Here is a 19,463-nt window from a genome sequence, read left to right on the forward strand (position 1 = left end):
AAAGAAAAAATGTGACAAAGGAAGCAGATGTTACAGTGATGTCATTAATGGAAGGAGGCCACAAGCCAAGGAATGTGGACAGACCCTAGAAGCTGGAAAAAGTAAGGAACAAATTCTACCCTAGAGCCTCCAGAAAGAATGCAGCCCTGCCAACACCTTGATTTTTAGCCCTACAACACCCATTTTCAGATTGTGACCTCTAGAAAAATAAGATGATAAAACAATATCGTTTTAAACTACTATGTTTGTGGTAATTTGTGGTAGCAATAATAGGAAACTAGTACATAAGGAATATATAAGTATGATAATTATTATTTTCCCTATTTCAAAACATTCCTGAGTTAACATTAATAGTAATAAGTCATGTTGATAGTATATATCCTTGAAATGATGTGTAATGTGATGAAAATGGCATTTCAATTCTGTGTTCTTCCTCCCAAAAACAAAGGTACAGAAAAGAGTTAATGTAGAGGCCTATCAGTTCTTAAAAGGCTGGCCCTTGGCAGGCATCTGAGAACCTGAATTTCTCAAGAGCTCCTATCATCCTAATTGATAACAACGGCTCACTGTGCCTAAAATATTTGCACAAACAATATGCTTTATGTTGAACATCTGCTTTCTTTCTGGAGTCTGGAATTTGGTATGTGCCAGGCATAGGATGTCTACACAACCAACCCCCAATAAAAACCCTGGGCACTGAGCCTATAATAAGCTTCCCTGGTACACAACATTGCACACATGTTGTTATAACTAGTTGATGGAAGAATTCAGTTCATTCTATATAACTCAATGGGGAGAGGACTCTTCAAAGTTTGCACTTGGTTTCTTCTAGACTTTGCCTCATGCACATTTTCCCTTTGTGGTTTGTATTCTTACACTGAAATAAAACATAGTTATGACTACAACTATAGGCTGAGTCCTCTTAGTAAATCATCAAACACGGGGGTAGGACGTGGGAACCCATGAGACAACTCATAACCCCAGTCTAATAATGAGAAAAGGATCAAACAACCTTAACTGAGGGACATTCTACAACATACCTAACTAAGTAACCTCAAAGATGTCAAGGTCATCAAAAACAGGGAAAGTTTGAGAAACTGTCAAAGCCAAGAGGAGCCTAATGACACATGACAACTAAATATAATGAAATATGATACCCTGGATGGTATCCTGGAACAGAAAAAGAATATTAGGTAAAAACTAAGGAAATCTGATTAAAGTATGAAGTTTAAATAATAGTAATTTATCAATATTGATTCATTAATTGTGACAAATGTAAAATACTAACATAAAATATAAATAATAGGGAAAACAGTGTAGGACATATGGAAACTCTCTATACCAGCTTCACAACTTTTCTATAAACCTAAAACTACTCTAAAATTTAAAAAAAAAACCTTGTTTAAAAAAAATTCCTGATCATCTACTGTGTACAAACTGTGCTAAAGCATTAGAAAATTTAAATCTGAGGGGACATCAGGATGGCAGAGTAGGAGGACACGGAGCTCACCTCCACCACAAACAAATCAAAAATACATCTACATGTGGAGCAATTCTTACTGAAAACAAACTGAAGACTGGCAGAAAGACTCTCGTACAAACATGGCTGTAAGAAAGATCTACACAGAACTGGGTAGAAAGGGAAAAGAAGTGGTCAGGTCAGGTCCTGCACCTCTGGGAGGGAACAGAAAAGAGGAGCTAGATTACATGGAATCAGAGATATTCCCTGGGGAGTGAGTGGTTCAAGCCTATATTGGGCACACCAGCCTCGGGGTCTGACTCCAGGAAGATAAATCCCTTTAGCTGGTTTGAAAACCAGTGGCACTCACAGGAGGGCTTAAGAAACCTGGGCTCCATTCTCACAGAGTGAGCACACACTTGCTTACTCCTGAAACAAAGTAGAGGAAGCAAACTGAAACTGCCCAGAACTCTGGCTAGTTACCCACACCCACCCTGGCACATGCCCCAGACTGAGCTGAGCACCTGCTCTGGCCCTGCTTGCTCCATGGCACAGTCCACACTAGGGTAAAGGCTGCAGCAACCAAGGAAAGTGTGCAGTTGTGAAGGTCAGAGCCAGCCCAGACCCAGCATGGCATCTTAACAGGGTAAAGGTAGCCATCACTGGCACTTGCCGAGGCAGTACATGGGGAGTGGTCTGGAACTCTGGTCCTGGCACCACAACAGCCCACGGCCTGACCCACACAGAGGGCCCATCCCAGCCCCTCTTGCTCCATGGCACAGCTTGACACTAGGGCAAGGGATGCAGCAACAGAGAGGAGAGTGCAGTTGTGAGTAATAGAGCTAGCTCAACTTGGAACAGCAACTGAACCAGGAGAGGGTGATCTTTACTGGCATTCAGGGAGACAGGGTATTAACTGCACTAGAAAACACTGAATAGGGCTGGGACCGGCACAACCCATGGCCCAACCTACACTGAGTGCCCACTCCACCCCTCTAGCTCTAGCACTGCTCCCCTCTGGGCCAAGGGTCCCAGAGCTGGGAGGGAGGAGAGCATACACTTAAAGTGAACAGAAGCAGCTCAGACCTGACTCTCAGGGCTTCTGCTCACACCTGGCTCTGGCTCTAGCTCCTGCATCTCCAGCCGAACCTCCTACTAAGGTGACAGCTGCCAGCTCGCCCTGGGAGAAGATGTGACCTGTGTTCATGTCAGATCCAGCTCTCCCACCAAAGCCACTGGGCACACACAGATTGTGTAGGGAAGCTCCCACACAAGGACACCCCTTCAAGACTGGAATAGGAAACTGTTTCACCAAATTTCATAGAGAGACAGTTAAGCAAAATGAGAAGACAGAGGAATTTGTTTCAAATGAAAGAGCAAGGGAAAACCCCTGAAAAAACAACTAATGAAACAGAAATAATTTACCAGATAAACAGTTCAAAGCATTAGTAATAAGAATGTTAACTGCATTAGGGAAAAGAAAGGATAAACACTGTGAGTATTTTAACAAGGTACTAGAAAACATAAAAAATAATTAATCAGAACTGAAGAATACAATAACTGGAGTGAAAACCACACTAGAAGGAACAAATAGCAGACTAGGTGAAACAAAGAAAAAATAAGTGATCTGGAAGATAGAATAATGGAATTCACCAAATCAGAACAGCAAAAAGAAAAACAAATTTAAAAAATGAGAAGAGTTTAAGGGACACATGCAGCAATATCAAGCATACCAATGTCTGCATTATATGGGTCCCAGAGGAGAAGAAAGAGAAGGGGGTCAAAAAAGCATTTAATGAAATTTTAGCTGAAAACTACCCAAACCTGAAGATGGAAACAGATATCAACGTACAAGAAGTGCAGAGGCTCCCAAAGCAAGATATACCATATTTAAAAGGATAAAATTGAAAATTAAAGAGAAAATTATAAAGGCAACAAAAGAAAAACAGTCGTATAAATGAAATCCACATAAAGCTACAGGCTGATTTTTCTGAAGAAATTTTACAGATCAGAAGGAAATGGCATGATATATTCAAAGTGCTGAAAAGGAAAAACCTGCAACCTAGGGATACTCTACCAAGCAAGATTACCATTTTGAATTGAAGGAGAGATAAAGGACTTTTCAGACAAACAAAAATTAAAAGCTCATCAATACTAAATATACCCTAAAAGATATGTTTAAAGATTGTTATCTAAGAGGAAAATAAAAGGATAAAATGAGAAGTAAGAGTCTATAGAAAAGGAAAAAATCTGACTAGTAAATGCAAATATATAGTAAAGGCTACAGATCAACCACTTAAATAAGCTAGTATGAAGATTAAAATGCAAAAAATTATAAAAGTAACTACAATAAACAGTGAAGGGATAAACATGAGGATATAAAATATGACATCAAAAACACAAAATTTGTGGGGAGGAGCTTCAAGAAGGCAGAAGAGTAAGACGCAGAGATCACCTTCCTCCCCAAAATACATCAGAAATACATCTATGTGTGGAACAACTCCTACAGAACACCTACTGAACGCTGGCAGAAGACCTCAGATCTCCCAAAAGGCAAGGAACTCCCCATGTACCTGGGTAGGGCAAAAAAAAAAAAAAGAAAAAACAAGAGACAATAGAATAGGGATGGGACCTGCACCAGTGGGAGGGAGCTGTGAAGGAGGAGAGGTTTCCACACACTAGGAAGCCCCTTCACTGGTGGAGACAGGGGGTGGAGGGGGGAAGCTTCGGAGCCATGGAGGAGAGCGCAGCCACAGGGGTGCGGAGGGCAAAGCGGAGAGAGTCCCACACAGAGGATCAGTGCCAACCGGCACTCACCAGCCTGAGAGGCCTCTCTGCTCACCCGCCAGGATGGGTCGGGGCTGAGAGCTGAGGCTCGGGCTTCGGTTGGATCCCAGGGAGAGGACTGGGGTTGGCGGCGTGAACACAGCCTGAAGGGGGCTAGTGAGCCACGGCTAGCCGGGAGGGAGTCCGGGGAAAAGTCTGGACCTGCCGAAGAGACAAGAGACTTTTTCTTGCCTCTTTGTTTACTGGTGCGCGAGGAGAGGGGACTAAGAGTGCCACTTAAAGGAGCTCCAGAGATGAGTGCGAGCCGCGGCTAACAGCACAGACCCCAGAGACAGGCATGAGACGCTAAGGCTGCTGCTGCCGCCACCAAGAAGCCTGTGTGCAAACACAGGTCACTATCCACACATCCCAGGAGCCTATGCAGCCCGCCACTGCCAGGGTCCCGTGATCCAGGGACAACTTCCCCGGGAGAATGCACGGCACGCCTCAGGATGGTGCAACGTCACGTCAGCCTCTGCTGACCACAGGCTCTCCCCGCATCTGTACCCCTCCCTCTCTCCGGCCTGAGTGAGCCTGAGCCCCCGAAACAGCTGCTCCCTTAACCCCATCCTGTCTGAGTGAAGAACAGATGCCCTCAGGTGACCTACACACAGAGGTGGGTCCAAATCCAAAGCTGAACCCCTGGAGCTCTGTGAACAAAGAAGAGAAAGGGATATTTCTCCCAGAAGCCTCAGGAGCAGCAGATTAAATCTCCACAATCAATTTGATGTACCCTCCAACTGTGGAATACCTGAATAGACAACGAATCATCCCAATTTGAGGAGGTGGACTTTGGGAGCAACAATATATATATATTTTTTCCCTTTTTCTCTTTTTGTGAGTATGTGTATGCCTCTGTGTGTGATTCTGTCCGTACAGCTTTGCTTTTACCATTTGTCCTAGGGTTCTGTCTCTCCATTTTTTATTTTTTTATTACTTAAAAAATTTTTTTTCCTTAATAATTTTTAAAATTTATTTTAATAACTTTATTTTATTTTATTTTACCTTCTTCCTTTCTTGTCTTTCTATTTTTTTTTCTCCGTTTTATTCTGAGCCGTGTGAAGGACAGGCTCTTGGTGCTCCAGCCAGGCATCATGGCTGTGCCACTGAGGTGGGAGAGCCAACTTCAGGATACTAGTCCACAAGAGACCTCCCAGCTCCACGTAATATCAAATGACGAAAATCTTCCAGAGATCTCCATCTTATCGCAAAGACCCAGCTCCACTCAACAACTAGCAAGCTACAGTGAGGGACACTCTATGCCAAACAACTAGCAAGACACAAACACAACCCCAACAATTAGTACAGAGGTTGCCTAAAATCATAATAAGGCTACAGACACCCCAAAACACACCACCAGACATGGACCTGCCCACCAGAAAGAAAAGATCCAGCCTCATCCACCAGAAAACAGGCACTTGTTCCCTCTACCAGGAAGCCGACACAACCCACTGAACCAACCTTAGCCACTGGGGGCAGACACCAAAATCACCAGAAACAATGAACCTGCAGCCTGCGAAAAGGAGACCCCAACACAGTAAGTTAAGCAAAATGAGAAGACAAAAACACACAGTAGATGAAGGAACAAGGCAAAAACCAACCAGACCTAACAAATTAAGAGGAAATAGGCAGTTTACCTGTAAAAGAATTCAGAATAATGATACTAAAGATGATCGAAAATCTTGGAAACAGAATGGAAAAAATAAAAGAAACATTTAACAAGGACCTAGAAGAATGAAAGGCAAACAAACAATGATGAACAACACAGTAAATGAAATCAAAATTTCTCTAGAAGGGATCAACAGCAGAATAACTGAGGCAGAGGAACGGATAGGTGACCTGGAAGATAAAATAGTGGAAATAACTACTGCAGAGCAGCATAAAGAAAAAAGAATGAAAAGAATTGAGGACAGTCTCACAGACCTCTGGGACAACATTAAATGCACCAACATTCGAAGTACAGGGGTCACAGAAGAAGAAGAGAAAAAGAAAAAGACTGAGAAAAAAATTGAAGAGATTATAGTTGAAAAGTTCCCTAAAATGGGAAAACAAAGAGTTAATCAAGTCCAGGAAGCACAGAGAGTCCCATACAGGATAAATCCAAGGAGAAACATACCAAGACACATATTAATCAAACTATCAAAAATTAAATAAAAAGAATATTAAAAGCAACAAGGGAAAAACAACAAATAACACATAAGGGAATCCTCATAAGGTTAACAGCTGATATTTCAGCAGAAACTGTCCAAGTCAGAAGGGAGTGGCAGAGCATATTTAAAGTGATGAAGGAGAAAAACCTACAGCCGAGATTACTCTACCCAGCAGGATCTCATTCAGATTTGATGGAGAAGTTAAAAGCTTTACAAACAAGCAAAAGCTAAGAGAATTCAGCACCACCAAATCAGCTTTACAACTAATGCTACAGGAACTTGTCCAGGCAGGAAACACAAGAGAAGGAAAAGACCTACAATAATAAACCCAAAACAATTAAGAAAGTGGTAATAGGAACATACATATTGATAATTACTTTAAATGTTAATAGATTAAATGCTCCAACCGAAAGACAAAGACTGGCTGAATGGATACAAAAACAAGACCCGTATATATGCTGTCTACAAGAAACCCACTTCAGACCTAGGGACAATACAGAGTGAAAGTGAGGGGATTGAAAAAGATATTCCATGCAAATGGAAATCAAAAGAAAGATGGAGTAGCAATTCTCAAATCAGACAAAATAGATTTTAAAACAAAGACTATTACAACAGAAAACAAGGACACTACATAATAATAAAGGGATCAATCCAAGAAGAAGATATAACAATTGTAAATATTTATGCACCTAACACAGGAGCACCTCAATATATAAGGCAAATACTAACAGTCATAAAAGGGGAAATCAACAGTAACGCAATCATAGTAGAGGACTTTAACACCCCACTTTCACCAATGGACAGATCGTCCAAAATGAAAATAAATAAGGAAACACAAGTTTTAAATGATACATTAAACAAGACGGATTTAATTGATATTTATAGGACATTGCATCCAAAAACAACAGAATACACATTCTTCTCAAGTACTCATGGAATATTCTCCAGGATAGATAATATGCTGGGTCACAAATCAAGCCTTGGTAAATTTAAGAAAACTGAAATCGTATCAAGTGTCTGTTCTTACCACAACGCTCTAAGACTAGATATGAATTACAGAAAAAATCTGTAAGAAATATAAACACATGGACGCTAAACAACACACTAATTAATAACCAAGAGATCACTGAAGAAATCAAAAAGGAAATCAAAAAATACCTAGAAACAAATGACAATGAAAACAAAACAACCCAAAACCTATGGGATGTAGCAAAAGCAGTTTATAGCAATAAAATCCTAACTCAAGAAACAAGAAACATATCAAATAAACAAGCTACCCTTACACCTAAAGCAAGAGGAGAAAGAAGAACAAGAAAACCCCGAAGTTAGCAGAAGGGAAGAAACCATAAAGATCAGATCAGAAATAAATGAAAAAGAAATGAAGGAAACGATAGCAAAGAGCAATAAAACTAAAAGCTGGTTCTTTGAGAAGATAAACAAAATTGGTAAACCATTAGCCAGACTTATCAAGAAAAAAAGGGAGAAGACTCAAATCAATAGAACTAGAAATGAAAAAGGAAAAGTAACAACTGACACTGCAGTAATACAAAGAATCATGAGAGTTTACTACAAGCAACTATATGCCAATAAAATGGACAACCTGGAAGAAATGGACAAATTCTTAGAAATGCACAACCATCTGAGACTGAACCAGGAAGAAATACAAAATATAAATAGACTAATCACAAGCCCTGAAACTGAAACTGTGATTAAAATCTTCCAACAAACAAAAGCACAGGACCAGATGGCTTCACAGGCAAATTCTATCAAACATTTAGAGAAGAGCTAACACCTATCCTTCTCAAACTCTTCCAAAATATAGCAGAGGGAGGAACACTCTCAAACTCATTCTAAGAGGCCACCATCACCCTAATATCAAAATCAGACAAAGATGTCACAAAGCAAGAAAACTACAGGCCAATATCACTGATGAACATAGATGCAAAAATCCTCAACAAAATACTAGCAAACAGAATCCAACATCACATTAAAAGGATCATACACTATGATCAAGCGGGGTTTTTCCCAGGAATGCAAGGATTCTTCAATATACGCAAATCAATCAACATGATACACCATATTAACAAATTGAAGGAGAAAAACCATATGATCATCTCAATAGATACAGAGAAACCTTTCAGAAAAATTCAACACCCATTTATGATAAAAACCCTGCAGAAAGTAGGCATAGAGGGAACTTTCCTCAACATAATAAAGGCCATATATGACAAACCCACAGCCAACATCATCCTCAATGGTGAAAAACTGAAAGCATTTCCACTAAGATCAGGAACAAGACAAGGTTGTCCACTCTCACCACTCTTATTCAACATACTTTTGGAAGTTTTAGCCACAGCAATCAGAGAAGAAAATGAAATAAAAGGAATCAAAATTGGAAAAGAAGTAAAGCTGTCACTGTTTGCAGATGACATGATACTATACATACAGAATCCTAAAGATGCTACCAGAAAACTACTAGAGCTAATCAATGAATTTGGCAAAGTAGCAGGATACAAAATTAATGCACAGAAATCTCTTGCATTCCTATACACTAATGGTGAAACATCTGAAAGTGAAATTAAGGAAACACTCCCATTTACCATTGCAACAAAAAGAATAAAATATCTAGGAATAAACCTACCTAAGGAGACAAAAGACCTGTATGCAGAAAATTATAAGACACTGATTAAAGAAATTAAAGATGATACCAATAGATGGAGAGATATACCATGTTCTTGGATTGGAAGAATTAACATTGTGAAAATGACTATACTACTCAAAGCAATCTACAGATTTAATGCAATCTCTAACAAACTACCACTGGCATTTTTCACAGAACTAGAAAAAAAAATTTCAGAATTTGTATGGAAACACAAAAGACCCCTGAATAGCCAAAGCAATCTTGAAAATGAAAAACAGAGCTGGAGGAATAAGGCTCCATGACTTCAGACTATACTATAAAGCTACAGTAATCAAGACAGTATGATACTGGCACAAAAAGAGAAATATAGATCAATGGAACGCATAGAAAGCCCAGAGATAAACCCATGCACATATGGTCACCTTATCTTTGATAAAGCAGGCAAAGTATATACAGTGGAGAAAAGGCAGTCTATTCAATAAGTAGTGCTGGGAAAACAGGACAGCTACATGTAAAATAATGAAATTAGGGCTTCCCTGGTGGCGCAGTGGTTGGGAGTCTGCCTGCCAATGCAGGGGACATGGGTTTGTGCCCCGATCTGGGAGGATCCCACATGCCGTGGAGCGGCTGGGCCCGTGGGCCATGGCTACTGAGCCTGTGCATCCAGAGCCTGTGCTCCACAACAGGAGAGGCCACAGTGGTGAGAGGCCCGCACACCGCAAAAAAAAAAAAAAAGAATTAAATTATAACACTCCCTAATCCCATACACAAAAATAAACTCAAAATGGTTTAAAGACTTGAATATAAGGCCTGACACTATCAAACTCTTAGAGGAAAACATAGGCAGAACACTCTATGTCATAAATCACAGCAAGATACTTTTTGACGCATCTCCTAGAGAAATGGAAGTAAAAACAAAAATAAACAAATGGGACCTAATGAAACTTCAAAGCTTTTGCACAGTAAAGGAAACCATAAACAAGACCAATAGACAACCCTCAGAATGGGAGAAAATATTTTCAAATGAAGCAACTGACAAAGGATTAATCTCCAAAATTTACAAGCAGCTCATGCAGCTCAACAACAAAAAAACAAACAACCCAATCCAAAAATGGGCAGAAGACATAAATAGACATTTCTCCAAAGAAGATATACAGATTGCCAACAAACACATGAAAGAATGCCCAACATCATTAATCATTAGAGAAATGCAAATCAAAACTACAATAAGATATCATCTCACACTGATCAGAGTGGACATCATCAAAAAATCTAGAAACAATAAATGCTGGAGAGGGTGTGGAGAAACTGGAACACTCTTGCACTGTTGGTGGGAATGCAAATTGATACAGCCACTATGGAGAACAGTATGGAGTTTCCTTAAAAAACTAAAAATAGAGCTACCATACGACCCAGCAATCCCACTACTGGGCATATACCCTGAGAAAACCATAATTCAAAAAGAGTCATGTACCAAGGTGTTCATTGCAGCTCTATTTACAATAGCCAGGACATGGAAGCAACCTAAGTGTCCATCGACAGATGAATGGATAAAGAAGATGTGGCACATATATACTACAGAATATTACTCAGCCATAAAAAGGAACGAAACTGAGTTATTTGTAGTGAGATGGATGCACCTAGAGACTGTCATACAGAGTGATATAAGTCAGAAAGAGAAAAACAAATAACGTATGCTAACACATATATATGCAATCTAAAGAAAAGAAAAAAAAATTGGTCAGAAGAACCTAGGGGCCAGACGGCAATAAAGATGCAGACTTACTAGAGAATGGACTTGAGGACACAGGGAGGGGCAAGGGTAAGCTGGGAGAAAGTGAGAGAGTGGCATGGACATATATATGCTACCAAACGTAAAATAGATAGCTAGTGGGAAGCAGCCGCATAGCACAGGGAGATCAGCTCGGTGCTTTGTGACCACCTAGAGGGGTGGGATAGGGAGGGTGGGAGGGTGGGAGATGCAAGAGGGAAGAGATATGGGGACATATGTATATGTATAACTGATTCACTTTGTTATAAAGCAGAAACCAACACACCATTGTAAAGCAATTATACTCCAATAAAGATGTTTAAAAAAACCCAAAATGTGGGGGAGGGGAGTGAAAAATGTAGACCTTCTAGAATGTGTTTTACCTTAAATTTCAACCAGTTTTGAAAAATAAATATAAATTAATATATATGAACCCAAAGATAACCACAGATCAAAAACCTACAATAAAAATACAAATACCAGATAGAAAGGAACATAACCATACCACTAAAAAATAATTAAACCACAAGGGAAGAGACTAAAAGAAGAACAGAGAAGAACTACAAAAACTACCAGAAGACAAGTAACAAAATGGCAGTAACTACCTACATATTAAAAATCACTGTAAATGTAAGTGGACTAAATGCTCCAATCAAAAGACACAGAGAGGGCTGACTGGTTAAAAATAACAAGAGCCATCTATCTGCTGACTACAAGAGACTCACTTCTGAGCTAAACACACATATAGTCTTAAAGTGAGAGGCTGGAAAAAGATATTTCATGTAAATAGCAACAAGAATGCTGGGGTAGCAATACTCATATGAGACAAAGTAGACAGTAAAACAAAGTGTATAAAAAAAGAAGGGCTTTATATAATGATAAAGGAATCAATATAAGAACTGTATATAAAACTCACTAACATATACATACCTAAAATAGGAGCATCTACATATATAAAGCAAATATTAACAGACATAAAAAGAGAAACTGACAATACTACAGTAATAGTAGGAGACTTTAACCACCCACTTACATAATTGGAGAGATCATTCAGACAGAAAATCAATATGGGAAATACAGGAAAATCAATACGGGAAAAGTAGTCCTAAAAGACACATTAGACCAGTTGGGCTTAATAGATATCTATAGGACATTTCAACCAAACACAGAAGAAAACACATTCTTTTCAAGTGCAAATGGAACACTCTCCAGGATATATCACATGCTTTGCCACAAAGAAGTCTCAACAAATTTAAGAGGATATAAATTATACCAAGTATTTTTTCTGGCAACACAGAATGAAACCAGAAGTTAACTGCAGGAAGAAAAATGGTAACAACACAAAAATACATGGAGACTAAAAAAAATGCTACTAAAAAAAAAAATGGGTCAATGATAAATCAAAGAGAAAATCAGAAAATACCTCGAGACAAATGAAAAAAACCCCGCAACCTTCCAAAATCCATGGCATGCAGCAAAAGCAGTTCTAAGAGGGAAGCTTATAGTGATATAGGTCTATTTCAAGAAATGAGAAAAATCTCAATTAAACAATCTAACCTATCATCTAAAGTAATTAGAAAAAGAAGTATAAACAAAGTATAAAATCAGCAGAAAGAAGGAAATAACAGAGATTAGCAAGGATATACATAAAATAGAGGCAAAAAAGAAGAAAAACCAATGAAACCAAGAGCTGTTTTTTTGAAAACATAAAGTTGATAAGCCTTTAGACAGTCTCATCAACAACAATAAAAGAGAGGACCCAAATAAACAAAATAAGACATGAAAAAGGACAAATAACATCCAATATGACAGAGACACAAAAAATCATAAGAGAATACTACAAACAGCTATATGCCAACAAACTGGAAAACCTAGAAGAAATGGACAAGTTTCTAGAAACATGCAACCTTCAAAGACTAAATCAAGAAGAAACAGACAATCAGAACAGACCAATCACTAGTAGTGGAATTGAATTTGTAATTAAAAAAAAAAACTCCCAGCAAACAAAAGTCTAGAACCAGATAGCTTTACAGGGGAATTCCAGCAAACATGTAAGTAAGAGCTAATACCTATCTTTCTCAAACTATTCCAAAAAAACTGAAGAAGAGGGAATACTCCCAAATTCATTCTATAAGGCCATAATTACCCTGATATCAAAACAAGACAAAAAAACTACAAAAAACACACCAAAATTAGAGGCCTTTATCTCTGATGAATACAGATGTAAAATCTTCAACAAAATACTGATAAACCAAATTCAATAATACATAAAAAGGATTAAAAAACATGATCAAGTGGGATTTATTCCAGGAGTGCAAGGATGGTTCAATACCCAGAAATCAGTCAATGTGACACACCACATTAACCAAGTAAAGGATAAAAGTCACACGATCATCTCAATAAATGCAGAAAAAGCATTTGACAACATCCATTCATGATAAAAACTCTCATCAAAGTAGGTATACAGGGCACATATCTCAACATAATAAAGGCTGTTTATTACAAACCCACAGCTAACATCATATTCAACAGTAAAAAGCTAAAAGCTTTTCTTCTAAAATCAGGAACAAGACAAGGATGCTCACTCTCACTGCTCCTTCTTAACATAGTATTGGACGTTCTAGCCAAAGCAATCAGGCAAGAAAAAAAAAAGAAAAGAAAAGGCATCCAAATTAGAAGCAAAGAAGTCTAAAACTGTCATTATTTGCAGATCACATGGTAGTATATACAGAAAATCCTAATGTCTCCATCAAAAACTACAAGAACTAATAAATGAATTCAGTAAAGTTGTAGAATACAAGATTAATATATAGAAATCTGTTCTTTTCTATACACGAAAAATAATGAACTATCAGAGAGAGAAAGCAAGAAAACAATTCTATTTAAATTTTCATCAAAAAGAGTAAAATTCCTAGAAATAAAGTTAACCAAGGAGGTTAAAAACCTGTAATCTGAAAACCATGCAACACTGAAGAAAGAAACTGAAGATGATACAAATAAATGGAAAGACCCCATGTACATGGATTGGAAGAAATAATATTATTAAAATTACCACACTACCCAAGACAATCTACTGATTTAATGCAATCCCTAACAAAATACCCATGACATTTTTCACAGAACTAGAACAAGTAATCCTAAAATTTATATGGAACCTCAAAAGACCTCAAATTGCCAGAGCAATCTTGGTAAAAAAAAAGAGCAAAGCTGATTTAAGACAATACTACAAAGCTACAGTAAACAAAACAGAATGGTACTGACACAAAAAAAGACATGTAGATCAATAGAACAGAATAAAGAGCCCAGAAATAAACCCATGCACCTAAGGTCAATTACTCTACCACAAAGGATGCAAGAATATACAATAGAGAAAAGACAGTCTCTTCAACAAGTGGTGCTGGGAAAACTGGACTGATCCATGTAAAAGAATGAAATTAGAACACTTTCTCACACCATATACAAAATTAAACTCAAAATGGATTAAAGACCTAAATGTATGACTTTAAACTACAAAACTCCTAGAAAAGAACATAGGCAGAATACTCTTTGACACAAATTGTAACATTCTGAGAGATCAGTCTCCTAAGGCAAAAGAAATAAAAGCAAAAATAAACAGGACCTAATTAAACTTAAAATCTTTTTCATAGCAAAAGAAACCATCAAAAAAAAAAAAAAAAGACAATCTACTGAATAGGAAAAAAAAATTTGCAAATGATTTGACCAATAAGGGGTTAATATCCAAAATATATAAACAGCTTATGTAACTCAATATCAAAAAACCAAACTACTGGGGCTTCCCTGGTGGCGCAGTGGTTGAGAGTCCGCCTGCCGATGCAGGGGACACAGGTTCGTGCCCTGGTCCGGGAAGATCCCACATGCCACGGAGCAGCTGGGCCAGTAAGCCATGGCCGCTGAGCCTGTGCATCTGGAGCCTGTGCTCCGCAACAGGAGAGGCCACAACGTTAAGAGGCCCGCGTGTCGCAACAAAACAAAACAAAACAAAACTACCCAATCAAAAAGTGGGCAGAAGACCCGAATAGACATCTTTCCAAAGAAGATATACAGATGGCCAACAGGCACATGAAAAGATGCTCAACATTGCTAATCATCAGACAAATCAAAACCACAATGAGGTATCACCTCACACCTGTCAGAATGGCTATCATCAAAAAGACCATAAATAACACATGTTAGCAAGGATGTGGATTAAAGGGAACCCTCAGGGTTTCCCTGGTGGCGCAGTGGTTGAGAGTCCGCCTGCTGATGCAGGGGACGCAGGTTCGTACCCTGGTCCGGGAAGATCCCACATGCTGCGGAGCGGCTGGGCCCATGAGCCATGGCCGCTGAGCCTGCGCGTCCAGAGCCTGTGCTCCGCAACGGGAGAGGCCGCAACAGTGAGAGGCCCGCGTACCGCAAAAAAAAAAAAAAAGGGAACCCTCAGTGCACTGCTGCTGGGAATGAAAATTGGTGCAGGCACCATGGAAAACAGTATGGAGGTTTCTCAAAAAACTAAAAATAAAACTACCATATGAACCAGCAATTCCATTCTTGGGTACATATCTGAAGAAAACAAAACCACTAATTCAAAAAGATACACACACCCCAATCTTCACAGCAGCATATATACTACAGCCAAGATATGAAAGCAACCTAAGTGTCCATCAAGAGGTGAACAGATAAAGAATTGTGTGTGATGGGTGCTTGTGTGTGTGTGTATATATATACACACACAATGGAAAATTCCAGTAAAATGTGTTATCTAATTAAAATTTTAGTTATTTTCATTACTGAAGCTTTTTATTTCAATAAACCATTAATTTTCTTCTTTAGAAACAGAACAAATGGGGAATAACTGTTCAATACATGAATTACTATTATGATTCAGAAGCACAAAAATTTTATTTTAAAAAGATAACCAAAAATATATTTAGAATATGATTTGTGTATGATTTCAACATGATGAATCAAGTGATAAAAGATTAAGTGGACTCCTTCAAAATCTGTGAAAAATTATCCCTATGTGCAAATCCAGGAAAATGAAACTTATGCCTTTGTGGAAAATGCATATCTTCTCTAGGTAAACACACATGAGTAGGTCTTTAATATAATTTATTGACCTCTATTCTCCTCAGTGCCTAAATCACACCCTCATAATAATACAAGTAGTCTTAACTCATTTAGTTAACTCAGAACAATGCAATATAATCATTGTAGATGGTTCATTGATTTATTAAAAACCATGATACTTGGTCAATTATTTTATATTTTCATGCACAACATGCCACAGAAATGTAAGGTAAACTCTTTTCACAATAGTTTCCTGTGGGTTTTAAAGAGACATTTTCTTTTATTCGTATTAAATAAGCTCAAGGTTAAGAAATGTCAACACAGCAGGACAAACAAAATGTTTAAATAGAATTATTTTAAAATATTATACAGCTATACTAGTGGCAGCTTTACATTCTCTCAATCCAGAGGAAGAAATATTCTTCCACAGGATGAAGTTTTAAAATTTCCTCAGAATGCTAATATTTCAGTCTTTGCATGATTATACTAGCCACTTAGACAAACTACGTGGGCCAACAAAAGTCTCAAAGGAAATTAGAAAACAGTTTGAACTGAATTAAAAACACAACATTAAAGTCATGGGTTGTAGCTCATGCAGTAACTAAAGGGAAATTTATAGCAATAAATGCTTAGATGAGATAAAAAAGGATTTCCAATCGAAAACTTAAGTTTCTCCCATTAAAAATATTTTATAAGAGAAAGGAAAATAAAGTCAAAGCAAGCAGAAGGAAGTCAGTAATAAAAGTAAGACCAGAAATCAATGACTTTGAAAACAAAAATAGAAAAAAATAATTGAAATCAAAAGCTGGTTCTTTGAAAAGATCAGTAAAATTGATAAACCTCTAGCAAAACTAAAAGCAAGAGGGGAGGGGAGCGGGGGAGAGAAGAAGAGATGAGACACAAATTGCTATTATCAGGATTGAAAAGGGGATATCATTACAGACCCAACAGACATTAAAGGGATAATAAGGGAATACTATGAACATTCTACACACATATTTTCAACAACTTAGATAATTCATTGAAAACAACTACCAAAATTATCCAATATGAAATAGACAATCTGAATTGTTCTATAAACATTAAAGAAACTGAATTCATAGTTAAATTCACCTCTTTCACCCACCCCCACCCCCAAAACCTCCAGGCCCAGGTAGTTTCATTAACCAATATTTAAGAAAAAGTAATATTAATTCTTCACAATATTTTCCATAAAACACAACAGGAAAGAACAATTCTTAATTCATTTTATAAGGCCAGCACTACCATGCTATCAAATCAGAAAAACACTGTACAAAAATAGAGTAAGCATCAGGATAATATCCTTCATGTACAGAGGCAAAAAAACAAAGAAACTAAAAAAACGCTCAAAAAATACTGGCAAGTAGTATCCAGCAATATACAGAAATAAAAATACAACATAACAAAGTATTTACTGTGGGAATGAAACACTGGCTCAATATCTGCTAATCACTTAATATTCACATTAAAAACACATAATCATATCAGTTGATACAGAAAAAGCATTTAACAAAATTCAACATCCACTCATGATAAAAATTTCCACAAACTAGGAATAGAAAAAACTTCCTCAGCCTGATAAAGGGCATCTACCTAAAACCCATACCTAACATAATACTTAATGGTGAAAGACTGAGTGCTTTCCTCCTAACATCAGGAAAAAGACAAGGATACCTGCTCTCATCACTTCTACTCAACACTCTACTAGATGATCTAGCTCACTCAATAACACACACAAAAATTAATCAAATTGGAAAGGAAGAAGTAAGACTGTTTTTATTTGCAGACATGATCACCTAAGTAGAAAACCCAGTGAAATCTACAACCCCTGCTATTCCTGATAGGTAAAATTAGAAAGGCTGTAAGATGTAAGATCAACACCAAAAATCAATTGTATTTCTATATATTATTCATGAACAAATGGAAATTAAGATTTAATAAAATAATACTATTTACCAACAGTATAAAAATATAAATACTTAGGGATAAATCTGACAAGAGATGTCAAAGATCTGTACTATCAACAGCACAAGATATAAAGTCAAAACAAAATCAATTATGCTTCTGTAAACTAGCGAAATACAATTATAAATCAAAACAATTTTTTAAACTAACAATAACAGAAAAAGTAAATACTTAGGTATAAATCTAACAGTATATGCACACATTCTGAATGCTGAAAACTGCAAAATACTGATGAAAGAAATCAAAGACCTAAATAAAAGGAGAGACATATCATGTTCATGGACTGGAAAAATAAACACAGTAAAGATTTTGGTTCTCCCCAAGTTGATCTATTTTTTGTAAAGATAAAAATGTTGATTCTAAATTTTATATGGAAAGGCAAAGGAACTAGAATAAAACAATTTTGAAAATGAAAAATAAAGTTGGTGGAATCTCAGTACCCTATTTTAATGACTTAGTTTAAAGCTACAATAAACAAGAAAGAGGTCTATTGGCAAAGGGAGAGACAGAGAAATAAACTGAACAGAATACAGAGTCCAGAAAAAGACCACACATATAGAGCCAGTTGATTTCTGACAAAGCTGAAAAAGCATTTCAACGGAGAAAGGACAGTGTTTTCAACAAATAGTTCTGGAACAATCAAGCATCTCTATGCAAAACAAGGGACCTCAGCCTAAATCGCACACCTTATTAAAAAAAACTCAAAATGAGTCATAATTCTCAATATAAAATTTAAAACTATATAACTTTTATAAGAAACCATAGGAGAAAATCTTCATAACCTAGGGTTAGGCAAAGAGTTCTTAGGACACCAAAAACACGATCCATTAAAAATAAATTTGAGAAACTGGACTTCATCAAAATTAAATGTTTCTTCTATAGGAAAAAAAAATTCTTTCTGAGAGAATAAAAGTACAAGCTACAGACTGGGAGATAATCTTTACAAATCACATACTCAATGAAGGACATACATCCAAAGTATATAAAGAACTTTCAAAATTCAACACAAAGAACACAACCCAATTAAGAAAATGACTAAAAGATTTGAAAAGATACTTCACTAAACAATATATATAAATGGCAAAATAAGCACTTGAAAAATGGTGAACATCATTAGGGAAATGTCATTAGGGAAATGCAAACTAAAACCAAAATGTGATACCATTATGTATCTATTAATGTCAATATTTTAAGAGTACTAGGTGTTTGTGAGGATACACTGCAAAAGGAACTCTCATACATTGCTGCTTGGAATACAAAATAGTATAGCCATTCAGAAAAACAATTTGACAGTTACTTACCATATGATCCAGCAATCCCACTCCTGGACATTTACCCTAGAGAAATGAAAGCTTAGGTTCACACAAAAACCTGTACATGAATGTTTATAACAGCTCTATTCATAACTGCCAAAACCTGGAATAACCTACCTCTGCTCAACAAGTAAATGAATAAACTGTGGTTCATTCATACAATGGAATACTATTAAGGAATAAGAATAACAAACTAGAGATATATGCAACAACTTGGATGAATCTCACAGGTAATTATGCTGAGTAAAAG

General features: G+C 37.2%; 1 protein-coding gene across 1 annotated transcript in view; it reads right to left on the minus strand.

The window, feature by feature from the left end:
* RNF180 (ring finger protein 180) overlaps nt 1–19,463 on the minus strand; it is a 276,822-nt gene that overhangs the window by 191,407 nt on the left and 65,952 nt on the right. The window contains exon 5 of the mRNA XM_060007026.1: nt 19,202–19,237. Coding sequence (XP_059863009.1) covers nt 19,202–19,237 — 36 coding nt within the window. The remainder of the gene's footprint in view (nt 1–19,201; nt 19,238–19,463) is intronic.

Source organism: Delphinus delphis, chromosome 3 (genome assembly GCF_949987515.2).
Source record: "Delphinus delphis chromosome 3, mDelDel1.2, whole genome shotgun sequence".
NCBI classification, from domain to species: Eukaryota; Metazoa; Chordata; class Mammalia; order Artiodactyla; family Delphinidae; genus Delphinus; species Delphinus delphis.